Here is a 21349-nt window from a genome sequence, read left to right on the forward strand (position 1 = left end):
CTCGGCATGACTGGAAGGTGCGTTGCCGTATGAGATTTTACCGGAAATACGTCACACCCACTCCGTACATATAGTCCATTTCAATTTGTGTCCAAAGGTATTATTCTTAACTCAAACGGGCAATTAATTAATTATGAAATTTTTCTGAGAGAAGGAATTCCCTATTAAATCACAAGAATTCAATTTTGTTGTGAAAAGCACATCTAGTGGTATATTAGAACTGATGAAAAGCTATATTGGTGAAGAAGTAAATACAATTACAGCTTCAATGTTTTATATAAATGGTATTGAGCTGATGAGTAAACACTGTACTAACAACCATATTAGATTGTCCTTCCATAATCATAGGAAAATAATTCCTCGTGGAAAATTCTTCTGGAACTCTCAATTCACAAAGATAGACTGGCGTAAAACATGGCTTTTCCTTATACATTTTTTTTGTAACAAAGTAAGAGAAATACTGTACATCTAAAGATATGACATAATATATATCTAACTAATTTATATATTTCAAGATTTGCTGAGTTTGACTATAGATTTTGTGGGACTGATCAAGAATGTGTAATTCATCTTTTCTATAGGTGTCAAATTCTGGAGATGTACAGACGTATATTTCTCATAAAACGGGTCACACTGTAAAGATTGTGGGTAAAAATATCACTTGTTTTGTTTACAAAGATACAGAAAATTGCAATATTGTTGGTCTTTTTATTTTGTTGGGGAAATTTCATATTCACAAAGCCAAATTCTTTAAATTTACTCCATGTTTATTTTTTATTTCAATTATTATTGATTGTTACATTGAGTCTCTTAAGTTTGTAGATTACAAGAAAGGTAAAACATTTCTTGACATACTCTAAGTTGTTTAGTTGAAGTCTGTCGATATTTTATAATGGAATTGTACTGGAATGTCTGATTGTTTGTACATATTTATTTTGTTTGTTCCCGTTCATTGTTATATTGACAAAGGAAATGTTATTGAATTGTAAAATTGAATATTCTGTCAAAAAAAAAAACACACACACATCCAAAACGCATTTCGATTTGTGTCTCGTGCTGTGTTCATTTTCGTTAAATTGAAAATCAAACTGTTTTTAGACATTTTCTTACTCGTTCCAGACACCAAACTAGAAAATCAAGCTGGATTTCAATTTTGGCGTTTCGATATTTAAATGAAAATCAAATAGTCAGTCGTTTTTCTATTTTTAATATCTGTATCCAAACGTCATGTCCAATTACCGAACACTCAGACAATGACCATTTGACAAACAACACTGATGTCACCCAAGACCATTTTTCAATACATTGTGACCAGATTTGTTAAATAACATTCTAAATCTGTGAATATTTTTGCATTGTTTATGGCGTATACACAAATTATTCCAAAGTTTCACACACACAAAAACCTTTCCGGGTAGTTCGGATTTTAGGTAGTGTGAGCTCTCCATATCCTCTCAATGTATGAATGTACTCTTTAATTGTAAAAAAAAAAAAAAGTTAGCTAACCGATAATATTTTGTTAAATGCTTTGAATAAGATTATAGAAGTATAGTATTTCACAAGATCCTGAAATTTTAACCCCTTAGATTGAATAAACAAGTTATAAGTGTGCTCCAGAAACCAAACTTTATGAATACTCCGCACCGTACGTTTCTGTAAAATGACTAATGAATTAGTGGTATTCTGCTAAGCATTTGCAAAAACTTCAACACAATATGTAAAGTGTGGGGAAACCAAAGTGCAAATAAAGTACGGAGTGCATCCTCATCCAGATATGGTATTACTTTATTTCAAATTGAGAGACTTTTAGAGATTTTTGTTTCTATGTGTCTTTTGTGAGGTTTCCAAGACAGTTTATTATCAATTATAACCCCCCCAAATTTATTTTCATACACACTTTTGATTTGAAGACCATCCATCCATCCATCCATTATCTCCCGCTTATCCGAAGTCGGGTCGCGGAGGCAGCAGCTTCAGCAGGGAAGCCCAGACTTCCCTCTCCCCAGCAACATCCTCCAGCTCTTCCGGAAGGATCCCAAGGCGTTCCCAGGCAAGCCGGGAGACATAGTCTCTCCAGCGTGTTCTGGGTCGTCCTCGGGGTCTCCTGCCGGTGGGACATGCCCGGAACACCTCACCAGGGAGGCGTCCAGGAGGCATCCTAATCAGATGCCCGAGCCACCTCAACTGGCTCCTCTCGATGCGGAGGAGCAGCGGCTCGACTCTGAGTCCCTCCCGGATGGCCGAACTTCTCACCCTATCTCTAAGGGAGAGCCCGGACACCCTGCGAAGGAAACCCATTTCGGCCGCTTGTATCCGAGATCTTGTTCTTTCGGTCATGACCCACAGCTCATGACCATAGGTGAGAGTAGGAACGTAGATCGACCGGTAAATTGAGAGCTTCGCCTTTCGGCTAAGCTCCTTCTTCACCACGACAGACCGATACAGGGTCCGCAATCAGACCGATTTGAAGACCATCAATAGTTATTTGTAGTCCTGAATCCATTATCAATCCATTAACCATTATTCGATTACCAAATATTGCTTTGGTGTTGTTTATGTTTAAGGATAATTTGTTTATGTCCATCCAGTTTTTCATCTTACTTTAGTTCATTGTTCACAGTAGTTATGAGCTCATTATAATCATCACTACTACAGAAAATTACATCTCCAAAGAGAATGAATTTAAGCCGGAATATAAGGATGGAAGTGCTTTCAAAGGACGAGGACGGACAAGTTCGGAGGACGATCACTTTTATGAATAAGGACGGAGGGACGAGGACGGAAGGGTACCCAGGTCGCGGACGGACGACGGACTGGCAAAAAAAGGGTCAAGTGCCCAGCTCTGCAAGTTTCCACCAGGAGAGAAATGAGTTTCATATGCCACTGTGGAAAAAGTAACAGAGCTCGTACTCTGTATTTGAATGTGCATATTGTCAATATCACACAAGGAATAGGAAACAAAAAGTCACCACACAAACTGTGATTTCAGATTTTTTTTTTTTTGTGGTAACATTGCATATTGTTTATTGGTACAAAGTCTAAAATATATTTGATTTGACAGTTTGCTCAGAAGCAATGAATCCTTTTGTGACATTCTGTCTAATGATTGTGTTGAGCACAAACTGCCAGAGACATTACCTTTGGTCACACCATAACCCTCTGAAGCTTTGTTTTGCATAGGTAGGGTAGTCAGTCATTTTCAAACAGAGGATAAACAATTTTCTATATTGGTAGTAAATGAGTACAAATATAATCTCTCTCTCTCTAAAAGATAACCTAAATACACAAAGGCCGGTACTGCTTGCTGAGGGATGATGAAAATCATACAACAAAATATAGTACAGAAACTCAGAAAGAATCATTAAAAATGTTGTTTGAAAATGTTTTGCTTAATTTGCTGAGCAGGAGTAATCTGTCACGGTAAACATTGGCAAAATCCTTGTACATTTTGACACAGGCACAGATTTAAAAGAAGAGTATGGCAACAGTGTTTAGCAACAGAAGCACAGCTGGACACATTTTGTCTGCGTTGCATTGTTAGTAAATAATACTTTGTCTGGATTGAAACAATAAACCAAGATCATTCATTTAGAAAGAGATCTTAAAATGACATCTTAAACATACCTCAAATTGGGGGTGGCCGGGGTGTTGGGATGAGCGAAAACAACAGAAACTTTGGATTACATCAGAAGAATTCAGGTTTTCACCATGTGATTGTAGAAAAAATGTTCTCACAAACTTTTTCGACTTTCAAAATATGCCATCATTTTACATTTGAAGTTGCGTCTACAAAAATATATATTAACAATTTAAAATTTTGAAAAACAGCTCACACTATCTTAATGTAATCAGGAAAATAGAAATTGTATCAACAGTACTTGGAAAAATGGACAGAAGGAACCAAAATATTAGCTGCTAACATCTGACATACTCCTCATGCATTTAAATATGCAAGTGATTTCAATGATAATTACAATTCATTTGCTATACGCAAGCGAGTATGGTATGTTTGTAAGTTATAGCTGATAAAAGTCTCGACCTTTGACAAAAATGTCAATTTGTCAAAACTGAGATCATTTTTACCCAACAAATTCAAACTCTGTTTTAAACACACAAATTGTTAATGTGTCTTTAACTAAAACATTCGACCCGCACACGAAAAATCTCAGTGGTGGCATATTGTAAATATAATACAAACAAATGACAGCATTGCATAGAAATGCAGCACCATTTTTTGGGTGAGACTATTCAGGAAAGTTTCAATACATGATTATGATTGAATATTTGCTGTCTTGAAGAGCAGGATATACACCAGGAGTTTGGGAAAGTGACCCTCTTTAGAGAACATTCCTGTTTTGAGCTTGTCTGGCCCCCCTTGGGAGGCGCAACACATACTTTGAAAATATCCGATATTTAAAATAGGCACGTTTGGAGAGATGTTCAAGGTTGGATGCTTTACTAAACAGGTCCACTCGACAGCTTGCCAATCAGTGACAACCAGATCACTATTATCAATCAGAATGAACACCGGGAAGATCCCAATTAGTTCACGTGATGAAGCCTCTGTGACTCCAAGATTTGGAGCGAAAATTGGAGGGACCAGGCCATATTAGAAAGACAATGGAATTTATAGCAGCTGAGAATTGCTTGCCTCCAATAATGAAACTATATGAGTAACCTGAGGGAATATCTTATGGAATAATGGTTGGACAAAGGTTAACAGGAATACACATGGACAACATTTTTGGTATGGCTCTGTTAATAAAAGAAAACCCCAAAGTTGGTCACAGCAATAACTTGAATCTGACAAAAAATAGTAAATGAAAAATTCATGAAAATGAAGCCGTAAAAATCAGACCTTGCTTTTGAATTGCTGATAGCCAAAACATGCCATCTGGAGAAAGGACCCGTCAACCTGACAGCTGGAGCAGTTTGCTCATGAACAGTGAGCCAAACCACCTGCTGAGAGGTATTAAAGTGGAGGTCAACCCCCAAATTTTCTTTACAAGAATATGTTCTATGCAGGCCCACTAGTCAAAACATGGCATCCCGATTAATATTGCGCTTGTGGAACATGAGTAAAGAAGTAAAAGCCACCCGTTTTGGTCCATTTCAGGTGGTGGCCATTTTGCCAATTGCTGTCGATTGAAAATGAAAAATCACAGTTGCTCAGTGCTCAGGGAACGACCAATCATGGCTTAGCTACAGAAAACAGGCGAGCTGTGACTGGCCGTTATCTGAGCCCCGAGCAACTGTGATGTTATTTTCAGTCTACAGAAGTGACAAAATGGCCGCCCCCCCGAGATGGTTAGATTTTGCTGCTGAAGTCCACAAACTCGATATGAATCAGAATGCCATGTTTAGACAAGTGAAGCCCCATAGAACATATTGCAAATATTTGTGGGGTGGTTGACTTCCCCTTTATGTTAATCTGATTTTCATTGGTTAACATTCATTATTTTTTTATTCATAATTACTTTTATCAGATTGAAGTTGTTTTTGATTGCTGTGGGTTTTTCTTTCATCATCAGAGCGCTACCAAGTTACCAACAATTGTGTCTACAAGCATATGAAATATCGAGTAATGATGCATGAAGTAAGGGAGGTGGACTCTAAATGTGAAGTCTGAAGGTGTGTGTGAATGGTTTGTCTAGATCAGGGGTCGGCAACCCGCGGCTCCGGAGCCGCATGCGGCTCTTTGATCCTTATGTTTCGGCTCTGCGTGGCTTGGGAAAGTAAATGATAAGTATCCGATTGAAGTGCATGTTATTTGTCTCAAAAACGTGCATCATGTCTTCTTAGTAAGTCAACGTTTTTGGCCACTTTCATATGTGGTCGTAGATTGGACACCTATGGGATATTTTTTTTTGAAATGCAACCGCATTCTGAACCACCAGGTCACATATATCTGACATTGACGTCATCCTCAGCCCAAAATGTGCTCTGAGCGGGCGGAGGTAAAGTTCTGGGAGCGGGAAGATCAAATCTGCAACGTTGTTTTGAGTAACAGTATTGACTTTATTTTTTACTTTAATTTAATCCCACTTGAAATATGAAGCATAAAATTGACATTTATGGTGATAGTAGTAATTCAGCCACGGCTCGTTTTTTACGCGCGGTTATGACGTGACGTCATCTTTAGTGACGTCCCCATAAGATGAGATCGAAAATGTCATGGTTTGTTTTTGTAGTGGTCATGGTTTGTTTTTGTTTGTTCCCGGTTGCTCCAGTAGGGGCAGTAGCTGGATGCTCAGCAGCACACCTGTTTGCAATCTCAATCAATGGACTATTTAAGGACTGCCAAAGCAGACAACTCACCGTCTGATTATTCGCTTTGCTCACTGCTCTGATTCCAAGCTCTCGAATTCTCTAGACCCGTCTTGTTATCATCCGTTTGTTCCCGTTGTACGCTTCCTTTGTTCATGTAAGTAGTTTCTGGTTTAGAGTTTTCCTTCGTTTGTATTATACGCGTTTTGCATCTCCTTGTTCTTTGGCAACAAGCAATTTACGTTTTCGTTTTTTTTCCTTGCCTTTTGCAAGCGCTTTGATTTACTATGTATTTTCCTCGTTTTTGGATACCAGCGTTCTGTGTTGTACTTTGATTGGTCTGGCGATTTTTTTTTGTGTGTGTGTGTAAATAAATACTTGATTTTGTTCAATCTCTTTTGGAGTCAGCGTTTTTAAAATCCGCCTCATTCTGGTTTTAACCAGAATCATAACAGAAAAACCATCGCCTAATAATTTCCCCCAAATACTGTATTTCTACTTCCAATCGATTCGCTCCACTTTCAAAATGCCCGACACGCTGCACCATATTTACTTCCGTAAACACAACGTCGTGTGTGACGCAGTCTCTTCCTCTGCGCATGCGGTTCACTTTCAGGACGCACACACATACCAAAGAGACCGATGTGGCATTTATATTGTAATATGAACGCTTACGCACACAAAACAAATTTTTTTCTTATAAAGACGGCAGCTTACAGTCCTGCGTAAAGATGAAAATGACTTCCCAGCCCTGATTTGCACAAAGGTTCAGGAGCAGAAGTCCCATTGACCAGGTAAAATACATATTCAGGCAGTTATTTTGACACTATTTATTTTCATTGTTCAGTGAAACAGTACTCTTTGTTCCACATTTTTAAACTTGGGCATTTTGTTTGCTAGTTGGATCATTTAAATTCAGCTTTTTAATTCATTTGAAAGAGACCTCCAACTCATCGTTTTTTGTTTTTTTTTGGTAATAATTCAAAATGTGTGAAACATGGATGACGGCATGGATTTCATAAGCAACACTATTTTACTATATATATATATATATATATATATATATATATATATATATATGTATGTATATGTATATATATATATATATATGTATGTATATATATATATGTATATATATATATGTATATATATATGTATATATATATGTATATATATATGTATATATATATGTATATATATATATATGTATATATATATATGTATATATATATGTATATATATATACGTATATATATATGTATATATATATACGTATATATATATATGTATATATATATACGTATATATATATATGTATATATATATACGTATATATATATATGTATATATATATATATATATATATATATATATATATGTATATATATATATATATATATACACACACACATATTCATTTTACATGTCAAAAAGTGTTTGCGGCTCTTAGTGTTTTCTTTTCCGTGAAAAACGGGCCGAAATGGCTCTTTTGAGTGTAAAAGGTTGCTGACCCCTGGTATAGATACATTTGGCTGGTGATCAGTTCAAAGAGTGCCCTGCTTCCTGCCCAAAGTCAGCTGGGATAGGCTCCAGCTCACCTTACACCCTCTAGGAAATGGATGGATGCAAGTCAAAGAGGTAATACTTGGTCATACAAACAACATTGTAAAAAGCTCATGTCAAATTCAATGCCAGCAAGTCATGCTAATAAATTCATAAAAAGCTCATTCGGATGCCACAAAGAAGTGTAATACTGTTGGTGTGAGTTTTAAAGCATTAACCAATCCCCCCAACCCTCCTCTGTTGTTCAAGAAATAAAAGAAAAAAAAGTGACTTAACTAAAAGACTGCAGAAACATATGCAAGCAGCCAGAAGCGTGCGGAAGACAAACACACACCAAGCCAAATCTGCTTTATTTGTATATTCTCTGCATGTTTAACTGCATACTGGCTCTAGAAGTCTTGTTTTGTCGCTTTCTGATAAAAACAAAACACTTTGATTAAACGAGTCAAAAGTACACTGGAAGGCTGCTCGGCAAAGACGACTATGTTATTGAGTGGGTACTCATCTATACGCCGTTCTTTGATTGTCTAAAATCATTCATATAGTGTCATATAAACCTTCACCTCATGTGGGGTCATGCTCTCTCCTGTTTGCGAGCAAGTCATTTGTTAGGCACCTGGACTTGCGCACTTTTCTCTGCACAGATTCTCCTGTCCACACTTCCGACAACACAGCCATTGCATGAAAGCTGAGAATGAATGCAGAACCAACAAAGTGGCGTAATTCAGTGACAGCTGAGGCTGCGTGGAAACCCTGGAATGACGTTTACGTTTCCTCAGACTTGATAATGTCATCGAAAAGTGTGACAGACATTGTAGAAAGTACATTTGAAATGTAAAAATACCTAATTTAGTTGGCCAGTCAGGACGTGCGGCGCCACTTTGAAGGAGACAATGTTTTTGATTCTTTATGTGATAATTCTAATTAAACGATTTACTCAAGTAACTCAATTAATACCAGAGCTGGGCAGTCCTTCCCGGGGCCGGACCGGTAGTACCCTCCTACCCGGCCAGACGCCCATTTTTGGTGCGGGGGTGGTGGCTGACAAATTTTGAAAAAGGGCTCGACTAAGCAAGGCCGGAAGTGGATTTTAGTCCGGCCCACTAATTGACCCTCATGTGTGCGACGTGCTCGCAAGACGGCCAAATTTCATCTCAGTCTACCCCGGTGAAAGGCTTATTTTTAGGCTTCTTTCTACTCCCGCGTCGGCGCGAGTGACAACTGCCGCATTGATTCACATGACTGACGCATTGTGCTATTGGCGACAGGTCTGCAACACATGCTACGCACACATCAGGAATTGTTGCTGCTCTGATTGGTCCATTATGTCACATGTTGCGATGACATACAGTTTCCCACACGGAGGAGAGGATGCACCCGCACTAGTTTGGCAGTGGCGTGGGTGTTATGTCACATATGTGTGTGTAAAGAAGCGACTCAACCACGTTCCCCCTTAACCGCCACCTTCCAGATAATTTTCGCAATAAAATTAAATGCATTGTCTAGTCATGCCCGTCCCTTTATGGTTGTAGCAGGCACGATATCCATTGTTGTCGCTGTCATTTTGTAGCGACGCCCCCTGACTTGGAACGAAACTGTTTCAAAACAACGTTGTGCCCACGAGTATAGTCAAGCTGCGTGCAGCACTCAAGATGATACTAGCACACCTAGGTGGAGTTCATGCACTTCTTCTCTCTCTCTCTCTTTCCTCGCTCCGGAAATACGCCGTAGCAAACCTGCTGTGTAGTGGTTTGCTGGTATGCTTTTATTTTGAAGGCCGGGAAGTGTGAAGGAGGGGAAGTGTGGAATGGAAAATAAATAAGTAACTTGTTGAATGCGACTTCTAGCCGTCTGTTGGACCCAAAATAATTATAGAATACAACAAAACCAACCCCGGGGCTCGCAATGGAAGTAAGCGCGTGCAGTTGGGTAAGTACTAGTGGAGCGTTTGAAGCGTGTTTGAAGTGTTTCCACAACGGGTTTGAAAAGTAAATTAGCCAGCTAATGATCTTTGAATAAACCTCTGCCGTTAGCATGTCTCCTGCGGCGGCCTCATGCATGCTTTTTAAAAAATATATATATTTTTTTTTAACGGGCCGCGGGGGGTGGGTGATCATTTTTATGAATAAGGGCGGGGGAGCGAGGCCGGAAGGGTACCCAGGTCAAGGGCGGGGCGTCGCGGCCCAACCGGCAAAAAAGGGTCAAGTGCCCAGTTCTGATTAATACTATGCCTGTGACTCAATGCGTGTTTGGGGGTTCATCAATAAAAAAGGCAGTAATCCTGCCGTACTGTAGATCAGCGGTCTCCAACTCGGTTTTCACTCAGATATATATGAAGCGTGTTTGAAGTATGTTTCTCTTCAGCAAACCGGTCACATTTAAAAAAAAAAAAAATCCTCGTGGAAAAAAACGCATTGTCCTTTAAAGCCAGCCAGGAACATTTTTTTAAGCAGAATTGCTTTTTGCAGTTGTAGGTGAGTATCGTAAACAAACATCCAAAAACAAATATTTGCCATTGCAGATATTCTCTGCGAATAAACATCACAACCAAAACTCGTAGTGTCTCATTGATTAACTCAATAAATTACAGTATTTCTTTGTTCAGTCTCTCTGAGCAGCTATGTATGCACAGTGGCTGGTGATCCCTGCTCAAGATGATTTAAATCATGAGCACTAGTTGGGGTGTGATTGATTGGTGGTTGGAGAGCTGAGCCTTCGTGTCAATATACAGTACAGTTTTGACATTACTGCATGAGGCTGCAGTTAAAAAATAAATAAAGGAAGAAAAACCAAAAGAGAAAAATAATGGGGTTTCCATCCAATTCCATTCAAAAAATTGACGCAAATTTAGTAAAAATTGCACCAAACGAACATGCCTGTTTCAATTATTAGTTTATTAGTTTAATTATTAGCGAATATTGAGAGGAGCGGATACTGCGCCATGACATGTCATATGAGAGTGTTACTCTGCTACAAGACAATCGGCTGACTGTCAACAAAAGTCATCATGGACAGATTGCTGAACGGGCTTTCGTGGTTGAAATTGAATCAACATTCACCGTATATTGAGCCGTCATGAAAAGGAAATTGTTTATGTTAAGAAGACTGTCGGAGATGACCGCATTGCTCTCCGTCTGCATTGAAACCAGGGGCTTAAAAGGCTTCTGGGAAGAAGTTGTTCAGTGGTTGTTCACTTCTAATATTTCAATTTCTTCGTCCTCTTCCCCAATGATACCTTACTCTATTGTCCGCCGCCTTTTTTTATGACTACAATATGTACGTGTGATGTAATGTTCGGTCAAAACATGCGACTATATATCATCGTTTCTTTGCAAAACCTGTTTCCACAGCCAAAATTCGCATTTTCCTTCTATCGATGCACTGAGAAACCCATCCCCTCCAAATATAAAAACAATTTTGCCAATTCTAGGAATTTAAGAATATCTAGCGTTTACATTCAGCTTTATTTTCGTAATTCTCGAAAATTCTAATACAAATAGGCACATGGAAACCCACCTATTGTGACAGTGATTATTGATTGAGTGACACATTTGATAACTTTCAAAATTACTAACCTATTAAGGCCTAAAGCGCCTGGCTCAACAGCTCCCCAAAACCTGAGGTCGTCTTGGGAATCACCCTCTAAAACATGACATTTTCCCAGAAATTCAACACCTAGAAAATTATTAATACCTCAGCCTCTGTAGCAGATAGAAACATCATTCCAAAAGAATTTGAGACCTTAGACGTGGCTTTTGTGTAGACCCAAATTTATTAATCTTTACTGTTTCAATCGAAGATGTAAAACTAAAGTGTCAGTGCAAGAGAAGCACTATTTTTATTTATTTATATTTAAATAGAGCGGTAGTTACAATCCTCTATTCTGTTACAAAGCCGTCGATATTGTCATTGTCTCCAAACATATATCTTAATCATATATCACGTTCGACCGGGTCCACTGGTTAAAATTCCACAAGCGTGTCGTCTATATCACTGCCGTTACTCATTTCAAAGCTCCCGCGATCGGCCGCGTCCGGCATTATGACTCGAAAGTATTCCGGAACCTCCTCCGCGGGCTCACGACACCGTCAGGTGTATATTCTGATGCATTTCATTGGTTAAGATACCAAGGATTAGATAAAAAAAAAAAAAAAAAAAGAAAATTACGTATACGCTCTCCCGGCTTAAAGGCTAGAAAGACGCGAAGACAGTGCTCCCGGCTCTAGTGGCAGAAAGGCGGTTATGTGCTCCCGGCATTAATGGGTTAATATACATGGCGAATATTGTAACTGCATCCAAACTTCTAGTGCAATCTGATGTTCCACCTTTCCACGTAGCTTGACATACTCCAGACTCTGAAGTATGTAAAAGTGCAAAAAGTGCTAAGGTTGAGTAGCGAATACACACAAGGTCAGATTTGACATGGAATTTAGATTTTAGACATTTAGATTTAGTCCAACCAGAGTGCGTGTTTGGCTGGAAGGTGTGTGAAGGACAGATATTAGTCAATGGGAGAATTTGCGCAGTCAGAAAAGTGTGCAACTCTCATAGCCCATAGTGTCTTGAATGATCACTAAACTATCAGTGGAATGATTAAAGTTTTTTTTTATTGCTAAGTCTGAGAACTTCAAGCAAAACGCCTCTTTAAAACTTGACTTAGCAATAAAGCTGTCGTGGGAAAGAAAGAAGACAAGTGTGTGCAAGTGTGAAGGCACATTTTGATGAAAGGGGAGAGTGGTGGTGGAATGTCAGGTCCAACGGAGCTGGGAAGCTTTGCAAGAATATCACCATCTTGGGAGATTGGTCCAAGGTGTGTCTGGGCTCGTCGGTGAACAGTTCATACTCCACGTAAAACGACACTCCGGCTGATGTGATATACTTCATGTCAGCAGGCCCATACGAGTGAGCTTGGCTGAAAGGAAAGCATGGAGGACAAACACAACTGGCTTTGGACCCGAGTGAAGGTCAAATACCTAATAGGGGAACAATAAAAGGACAGGAAATGGGAGAAAGGTTACTAGCAGTTGATTGTGGATTCATGACATCTTGAAACAGGTTGTGACAAAATATAGTCAACTACTTGGCTACAACCAGCGTGTTCCCAACTCTGATACGATGTCAAAAGCCTCCAGACCCGCCCCAATTTGCTGTTGCGTTGATGAGATGGTATGAAAAATTACAAAAAGCTCATGGGGAGGAACACACTTCAATTATTTTCCATCATCCATCCATTTTCTTTTTATTTGGGATCGGATCACAACGGGGTAAGTACTTATCCCAAGGCGTTACCAGGCCAGCCGGGAAACAGTCCCTCCACTGTGTCCTTGGTCGTCCCCGGGGCCTCCTCCCGATGGGATGAGCCCGGATGCCTCGCATCCAAGAGGCATATTAATCAGAGCCACCTCATCTGGATCACTCTCTATACGGAGGAGCAGCCGCTCGACTCGAGTCCCAGCCTAATTCTAAGAGAGGGACACCCAGCGGGGGAAATTCATTTCGGCCGCTTGTATCCGGCATCCGGGATCTTGTTCTTTGGGTTATGACCCATAGCTTGTGACCATAGGTGAGGAAATTCATTTCGGCCGCTTGCATCCAGGATCTTTTTTTTTTGGGACATGACCCACAGGTTGTGATGATAAGTGAGGGTAGGAACGGTAGGGTAGGACCAGTAAATTGAAAGCCTCACCTTCCGGCTCAACTCCCTCTTCTTCACGGCAGACCGATAGAGAGTCCGCATTACTGCAGGTGCCGCAAAGATCCCACGCTGCAACTCTCCATCCTCCCCTCACTCTTGAACAAGACCCTAACATACTTGAACTCTTCGACTAGGGGCAGGATCTCATCCCCAACCTGGAGAGGGCACTGCACCCTTATCTGACTGAGGTTCATGGTCTTAGATTTGGAGGCAGTGGCGGAGCCAGAACGTGGCTAATGGGTGGGGCCTGAATATTTCTCTCACTGAGCGAAATGCTCCTGTCCCAACACATCGTATGTTCAAATAAAATGACCGACAGAATATGAAGTTCAGATCTTCCTTAGGCAGCCACAATTATGCCATTCTTAATATCTGGCCTTTTTATTGTTTGTATGTAAAGTGCTTTGTTACAGCTCGAGCTGTTATGAAATGCGCTAGGCTTTCAATTTACTGGTCCTACCTGTCACCTGCAGAAGTTATCTGACGACTCTGCGATTGTCGGCCTCATCACAGGCGGAGATGATCGGAGTACAGAGATTCAGGATTTTGTGGACTGGTGCCAGCAGAACCGCCTCCTGATCAATGCGGGGAAATCCAAAGAAATGGTGGTGGATTTCGGTAGGCGGCATCACTCTGCACTTGCACCAGTGAATATCCGGGGAACAGATGTTGGCAGAGTCTCAACTTACAAGTATCTAGGTGTTCATCTGAACAATAAACTGGACTGGAGCGACAACACAGACACTCTATATAGGAAGAGGCAGAGCAGACTCTTCCTACTCAGGAGACTGAGGTCTTTTGGGGTTCAGGGGCCACTCCTCAGGAACTTTTATGACTCGGTGGTTGCATCGGTCATTTTCCAGGGAGTGGTCACCTGGGCAGGCGGCGTCTCGGCCCGGGACAAGAAGCGGCTGGACAAACTGGTCAGGAGGGCCGGCTCTGTCCTGGGCTGCTCCCTGGACTCTGTGGACTCAGTGGGGGACAGGAGGATGATGGCCAAGCTGTCATCAATGCTGGACAACCCGGCCCACCCCCTCCAGGGCACCCTAACAGCACTCCACAGCTCCTTCAGTGACAGACTGTTACACCCTCGCTGTGCAAAGGAGAGATTTCGCCGCTCCTTCTTGCCTGCTGCTGTCAGACTCTTTAACAAGAACATTGTGTAGTCTCTACAAACTGGTGGACGTTAGTGCAATTGGGCAGTCCTGCACCTGAGCTTATATCGTGCAATACTCAACATTCCCCACTATTGTTAGTCTAGTTTTATTTTTATCCAATGCTGTTCCTTACATGTCACTGCAGCACTGCAGCACTGTCACTTAGAGTATTTTTCCTCTGTACTATGTACAGGCTAAAATGAGTGTTCCTTCATACTTTTTATATAGATGTATGTTGGTGTGTATATACATGTGTATTTACACATAGTTACTGCGTATATTTACATAGGTTTGATCCTGAATGTTTGCCGTTAATGTTATACATTAATGACTACATTATGCCGCCGTCCCTGCCGAGCATCCCCCACAGAATTGCCTGAGGGAAACAGTTGAACGCCTTCTCCAAATGCACAAAACGCATGTAGACTGGTTGGGCAAACTCCCATGCACCCCCAAGGACCCTGCCGATGGTGTTGAGCTGAGCCACTGTTCTGAGGACCTCCAAATCAGCGTGGTTTTCACAAACTTCGTGTTGCAACATCAGAAAGGCCTAAACACTCTTGCGAGCAAATATGAGGTAAATGTGGTCAACCCACTGGGAGAAAAACATCAAAGAATAAAACATATACTTTCTTTAGCCAGTAGATGGCGCTACCAACTCCGATGAAAAATGAGTTTGTAGATGTCTTCAAAATAGGACTTTCATCAAATGTGTGAATTTTCGAGAAGATAGGATCAAAGAAGATAGGATCATCTGGGTCAAGTTACAGCAATTATTGCGTATTATTAGTTCCTTTGTACCTTAGCCATATCTCGCTCTAGGGAGGCGATGAGGTCGGAGTGGTCATTCGCTGCTGAGAGAGTAACAACACATTTATCCAGAGCTTCATTCTTGGCGTTAGCGCTATCGCAAGCTAGCTTAATTTCTGCTCGTAGCTGTTCCACTTGGTTTCGAATTTCAGCAGATTGTGTGCTTTGGCGAGCAGCTCAGATCTCAATTCAGAAATAGCCCCAAGAATTGTGTCATGGCAGCTCAGGTCCGGCGTAGGAGCGAGTGTAGCGTTAGCCTCTAGGCTACCCCTGGTGCTAGCTCTTGTGTCAGTCACCTTTCGGGGGTTCTTAGACATGTTTCAGCCGACGTGAAGTCAAAAGTTGAAGTCTTGTGCAGTGCCTCAACTTTGACAAGTAGTACGCCCCGAGATATACGATTTAAATAGCTGCTTTCACCTTCGGCATAGTTTTGGAGAGGAGCTCGATCCTCTAAAACACGTCCTCACATGGCTCCCCTCAGACCGGAAGTCTCTATTGGTTATTATTAATATAGGTTTTTTTAAAATTCTTTGTTTTACCAGATAAGGCAATTGACAACAGTTCCTCATTTACAATGCGGATCTGGATTAAAGCATTCTGCTTCAGCAAATTTAAGTGCCTCGGCTTGGGCAACTCATCCTCCCCACATATTAATGCAGTGACCAGGATAAATAACTTCAATCCGATTATAGGTCTGGAAATTATGTGTTACTCATTAATCCCAAAATGTCATATTAGTGTAACATGTTACTTAACTAGCATTACAGGCCACAACTTACCATTTCTCCCTCAGGACCTCCAAAATCAAGGTAAAGGTTGCGTATTCCATCGTCAGCAGACATTTTGAGTTTTTCATAAGGGTATCTGAACAGTACAGCGCCACTGGCTGGTTCGGCTGCCTCCCTCATCACAATGAAGCCTTTCTCATAGTGCAGTGTCAGCCGGACATCTTGTCTGTTCAACGTGCAGCCTGGACGAAGCATAGAATAGTCACAATTAGTGGATGTTAGTGAATGGAAAGGCGAGAAAAATGTATGTAACTTGCAGTTTTTCTTCCATATATCCTAACTGAATGATGAAAATACAAAGATATTCATGTAGCAACACGACTCGGAGGAAAAAACTCAAAGGTCAAAACTGTTGGACTGAGAGTAAACGGTCTCTTCTGCTGGTTTAAACCTGTGCTGTTTTTTGTTTTTTTTTCTTTGGGACAGTATGGAATCAGATTTTGTACCAAAAATAATCAAATTAAACGTTTTAAATTGTAAACAAAGCTTTTTGATTCTAACAAAATTTTTTTTAAGAGTAAAACAAAACTGTTTGGTTCAAACGAAAGTTTTGAAGAGCAAACAATATTTAAGAGAGACATTTTTGCTCTTGATGACATAATTTCTCATTTACGCTGGTTTATCGTTTACGCTCACCTTGTTTCTCATTTATGCTCCCAAGCTTTGCTTTCAACTTTTGGCACAAAAGTGAGTAATGCTCCTCAGTGGCTGAATTGTTTTAAATGGCATCTCCGTGACACCTGAAGTTTTTCTGCTACTTCCATCATTCAATACAGACTCGGGACGAAGATGCGAGGATTCAAGCGCTTTTATTAGATCATGTATTGATCATATATGGTTTTTAATGCTGTAAAAGGATATTTTGATGTTATAATATTATGGTATTAACATGTTCGAAACATAGCCACAGTTTAGCAATATTTTAGTAGCTAATAAACTTTTGATTTCGAAAATTGCTAACGTTCAGTAACATTGCCTAGCTACCTACCACATGATATACGACCATGGCCATGTTTCTTGACACTGTAATTAAACACCAATGACTAATGAAGCATAAAGGCGGAATTCATCAGCATGATTATTGACTGCAAAGGCGGTACACAAAAGCATATGTCCTTTTAAAGTCGCCGGTGTTATGGTTCAACTGGCTTCCAGAATTTTCGGGACAGTCTAAAATGCTTAATGTAGAAGAGCTGAATATCGGTTAAACTACAAGCAATCCTCACCAAAATTCACATGCACATCCACTCTTGTCCACTTTAACTTCTGTCAGTATCAAAACAATCAACATTGCATTTTGGATTTTATAGGCATGAAGCCTTTTTCTAGACATTCACTATAGAGAAAAAGCTTGGTCATTGGTCATGTTAGAAAACTACGACCACTTGTCACCACATCACTCTCTGAAAATATTAAAATAATTGCCCCAATATTTGGGATTTTATGGTTGTTAAGTGTTTTTCTCTCCATAAGTAAAAAGCTTAACATCACTTGATATCAGAAAACTGGTTTACTACAGTTTACTTGAACAAAAACAACAACAACAAAACGGTTTAATTAAAACAAAATAAAAAAAATAAAAAATAAAATCCACAATGTTCTTTATAGTGTGCAGCCGATTGGGAGTAGAAAACGAGCCGCTGTGTTTCACATTTATTGAAAACCTGGACACAGTTTAACAATTCTGACGCAGCGGTGTGAAACAGTGACGAAACTGCAGATAGGAAGAACGATATTACAGGACTATTACCGGACTCACGTGTCCCAGCAGCCACAGGCAGATTCGGGAGCACGTTAAGGCCTTTAATCAGGAAACCAGTCCAGTTGAAACACCAGTCCTCCGTGTTAACAATCGGAAATTAATTCCAACTATATTTAGTGACAGTTTTGACTCCTATAATCTCAAGGATTATCATAAAGTGTATAGGGGCATTTTGGTTTGTATTTGCATTTGTGTTCCCTCTTAAATGAATTTGTGTTTTCATCACACAACTCTAAAGCATGAATAATCAACTAAGACTACTACTACTTCAATTTATCGTAAAAAAAATCTGGTTTTGTTGCCTATTGTTGTGCTTCAGTATTTTTATGGTTTTATCTCAAATTTACACAGATGGAACATCTGAGGATGAAGATGTCCATGGAGTGATGCAGTGGTTGACTGACAGTTACATGACCCTCTTTTTAATGTCACACACTTTTATTCTAATTGTCCACTACACTTGGAGTACCTGGAGTTGTGGACCAGTGATATAAAATAGCAAAAAAAATGTTTACATATTTAATTTCAAAATAAAAATAGGTACGCAATGCATAAACGGTCCTTATTTACAATTCTATTTACAACAGAGTACACTGGACAGAATATGGCAACCCAGACAGGAAGTCAGACGAGGAAACACACAGCATCACATCAATTAAAACATAAAACATGACATGTGGATATACTCACGCATTGGCATCACTTACAATATCAAATCAGGCATCAAATGAACAATAAGTTACCTTTGGAACTATTAGCTCAAAACAAAATCTTGAGTTGATAAAACTTGAAATCATACTGAATTATGCTTCCCTGTAAAAATTAAAAAATCACATTTTACGAGGGATGTAACAATTCACTCTGATTTTGTGTTTCCAGTCCCCGATTTTCGATTCGATTTTCTTTTTTTTTTTTTAAATCGCTACCATGCTTGTCTCTGTGCGCTAGTGTGGTACTGCAACCATCCACAAACGCAATACGCAATGATGTTTGGTGCAAGCGTGTCAAGTAGAAACTACTACAAATTATTATTTTGCTAGTCGACTAATCGGATCATATGTAAATCGTGGCGTAATCGCACCAGGCTCTTATATGACCATCGGTATCTTACAGATAAAATTCTTTAAACTATGCATAAAAGAATAATAACAGCAATTAAGATGAAAGTACATTGAACTTGTATTAAATTTGCAGCTTGTGCCAACATTCCTGATATGTTTATAAATGATGGAGTAATTGAAATTGAAGGCGATACTGTGGCCTGAATTTTTTCTTTTTAGCTGTAAATGTTTAGTGCATTTCAAAATGGAACCCAAAACTCTACACTATGCTGAGTTGCATTAATACTATGAAACACTACCTATAAATACTAAAATAAATACTTGTAAACACATTTCACTTTTCTTGGGCACCAAGCCTTTTTTTTTAATGTAGAAAAGAGTGGAATCATATATCATGAGTAAACTTAGGGAAAAGCACTGTGCTAAATAAAACTTGTATTGGTTTTTAATTTTGTTTTTATATAACCTTAATCCCAAACGTTTTGCTTTGCTTCTCTAATACGCATAATTTGATCAACACATTCAAAATGTGGTATGCACCCAGAATGGAAAAAATACAAAGATCAGGAGGAACATATTTTTTTTACCACTCTAAATTGGTGTATTCTAACGACCTAGGTATGTTACAGGGTTTGTGGAAAATGGGTCATGTTGTGTTAACTTTGAGTTTTGGGATTTCCGAGCTCTTAAACGCAACACTTTGTACGTGGTCAGAGTGGCCGCGAGGCAGCGCCAATCCTCTCGCTTGATGTCAACCGCGGGTATTCAAAAACTGTTTTGGTTTTTAATAAACGTGCATTTGCTGACTAATACCTCCCTAATTCGTAGTAGATGCTACAAAATATTAGCTTACCACAACAGAACATGCGTGTGGTGTTCACTCAGATGCACACGGTAGCCTGTGTCTGTGCTAAATAGCTAGCTTCCAGAAACGACTGTCCCTATGACATAAATGAAATCGGGCATGAGTCACAACGTGCTTCCTTTTTAGATGCTCGTTTATCACCGCCATGCTGCTATGAAATGGAGATTTATATAGTTTCCTGACACAACCCTATTAGCATTGCACATAATAATAATTATATATATATATATATAATTATAATTTATTATATATATATATATATATATATATATATATATATATATATATATATATATATATATATATATATATATATATATATATAAATTATAATAAATTATTATTATATTTATTATATAAATAATATATATATATATATACATATATATATATATATATATAATTATTATTATGTGCAATGCTAATAGGGTTGTGTCAGGAAGGGCATCTGGCGTAAAATTCTTTGCCAAATTAACGATGCGAATCGAGCGTGCACTTGATTCGCTGTGGCGACCCCTATAATATGATATATTATGGTCATTATTGTCTGGTTATATTATCATATATTCTTCTTGTGCCATTATGTAAACCCGTTTACCCATATTTCTAATAATAGGTGTACCAATCCGTATTAACAGAATCCAGGATAATCGAATAGTGAACTATGCTTAACAGCATTTATTAATATAGTAATCAGTAGTGGATATGGAAGTGTATTGCCTGTAGTTTCTATTATATGTAATAATATTTGTTGTAATAGAATTGGCGGAAAATTGGAAAGTATTGTAATATCTTCTTGATGAAATGGATCTTTTTTTTATGCACTTAAATGAAATTATACTTAATTTTGATATGCAACTCTGGAATGTACTCATTTATGATTTCATTTCCAGACGAAAAGATTCACACTCACCAATAGAGACCTCTTTGATGAGTTCTGCAGCGGAATGTGCACCTTGTACTAGGGCTCTTGTCCATGAAGACAGATCCCAGTGGGTCTCCACACGAAAGATGTGTGATTCGATGCCTCGCCCTGTGCCGGTCCGAGTAGCAAACACCAGGTCGGAACTCTGGGCAGGAGAGCCACGGACACTGCCAGAATGCACTAGTCTGGATGGAGATATACAAAGTAAAAATAGACCAGTCGTTTCTTTTTAGAGAAATAGCACAATTACTCCATTGTACTGGAAAAGAGTTTAGGCTGTGTGAGGGAGATGTTTAAAATAGTTCAATAAAGTAAGGCCTACTGCTTGTTGCCATACTAGCATGAATATGCAATTATGTATAAGACAGTATATACAAATATTTATTTTTTAAAACCAAAAATGTTTTTGTACTACTGTACATGTTCTTTGTACATGTAAGAGTATATATTTTTTTG

General features: G+C 39.2%; 1 protein-coding gene across 1 annotated transcript in view; it reads right to left on the minus strand.

Moving 5' to 3' along the window:
- Nucleotides 1-7685: 7685 nt before the first annotated feature.
- Nucleotides 7686-21349, minus strand: part of sntb2 (syntrophin, beta 2) — an 82274-nt gene continuing 68610 nt past the window's right edge. Inside the window, exons 5-7 of the mRNA XM_086027427.1 lie at nt 20882-21078; nt 16272-16462; nt 7686-12803 (exon numbers count right to left, since the gene is read on the minus strand). Of these exons, the coding sequence (XP_085883553.1) occupies nt 12711-12803; nt 16272-16462; nt 20882-21078 (481 nt within the window). The 3' untranslated portion in view covers nt 7686-12710. The remainder of the gene's footprint in view (nt 12804-16271; nt 16463-20881; nt 21079-21349) is intronic.

The sequence above is a fragment of the Filicampus tigris genome, chromosome 4 (genome assembly GCF_054856515.1).
Source record: "Filicampus tigris isolate MCC_2025a chromosome 4, RoL_Ftig_1.0, whole genome shotgun sequence".
NCBI classification, from domain to species: Eukaryota; Metazoa; Chordata; class Actinopteri; order Syngnathiformes; family Syngnathidae; genus Filicampus; species Filicampus tigris.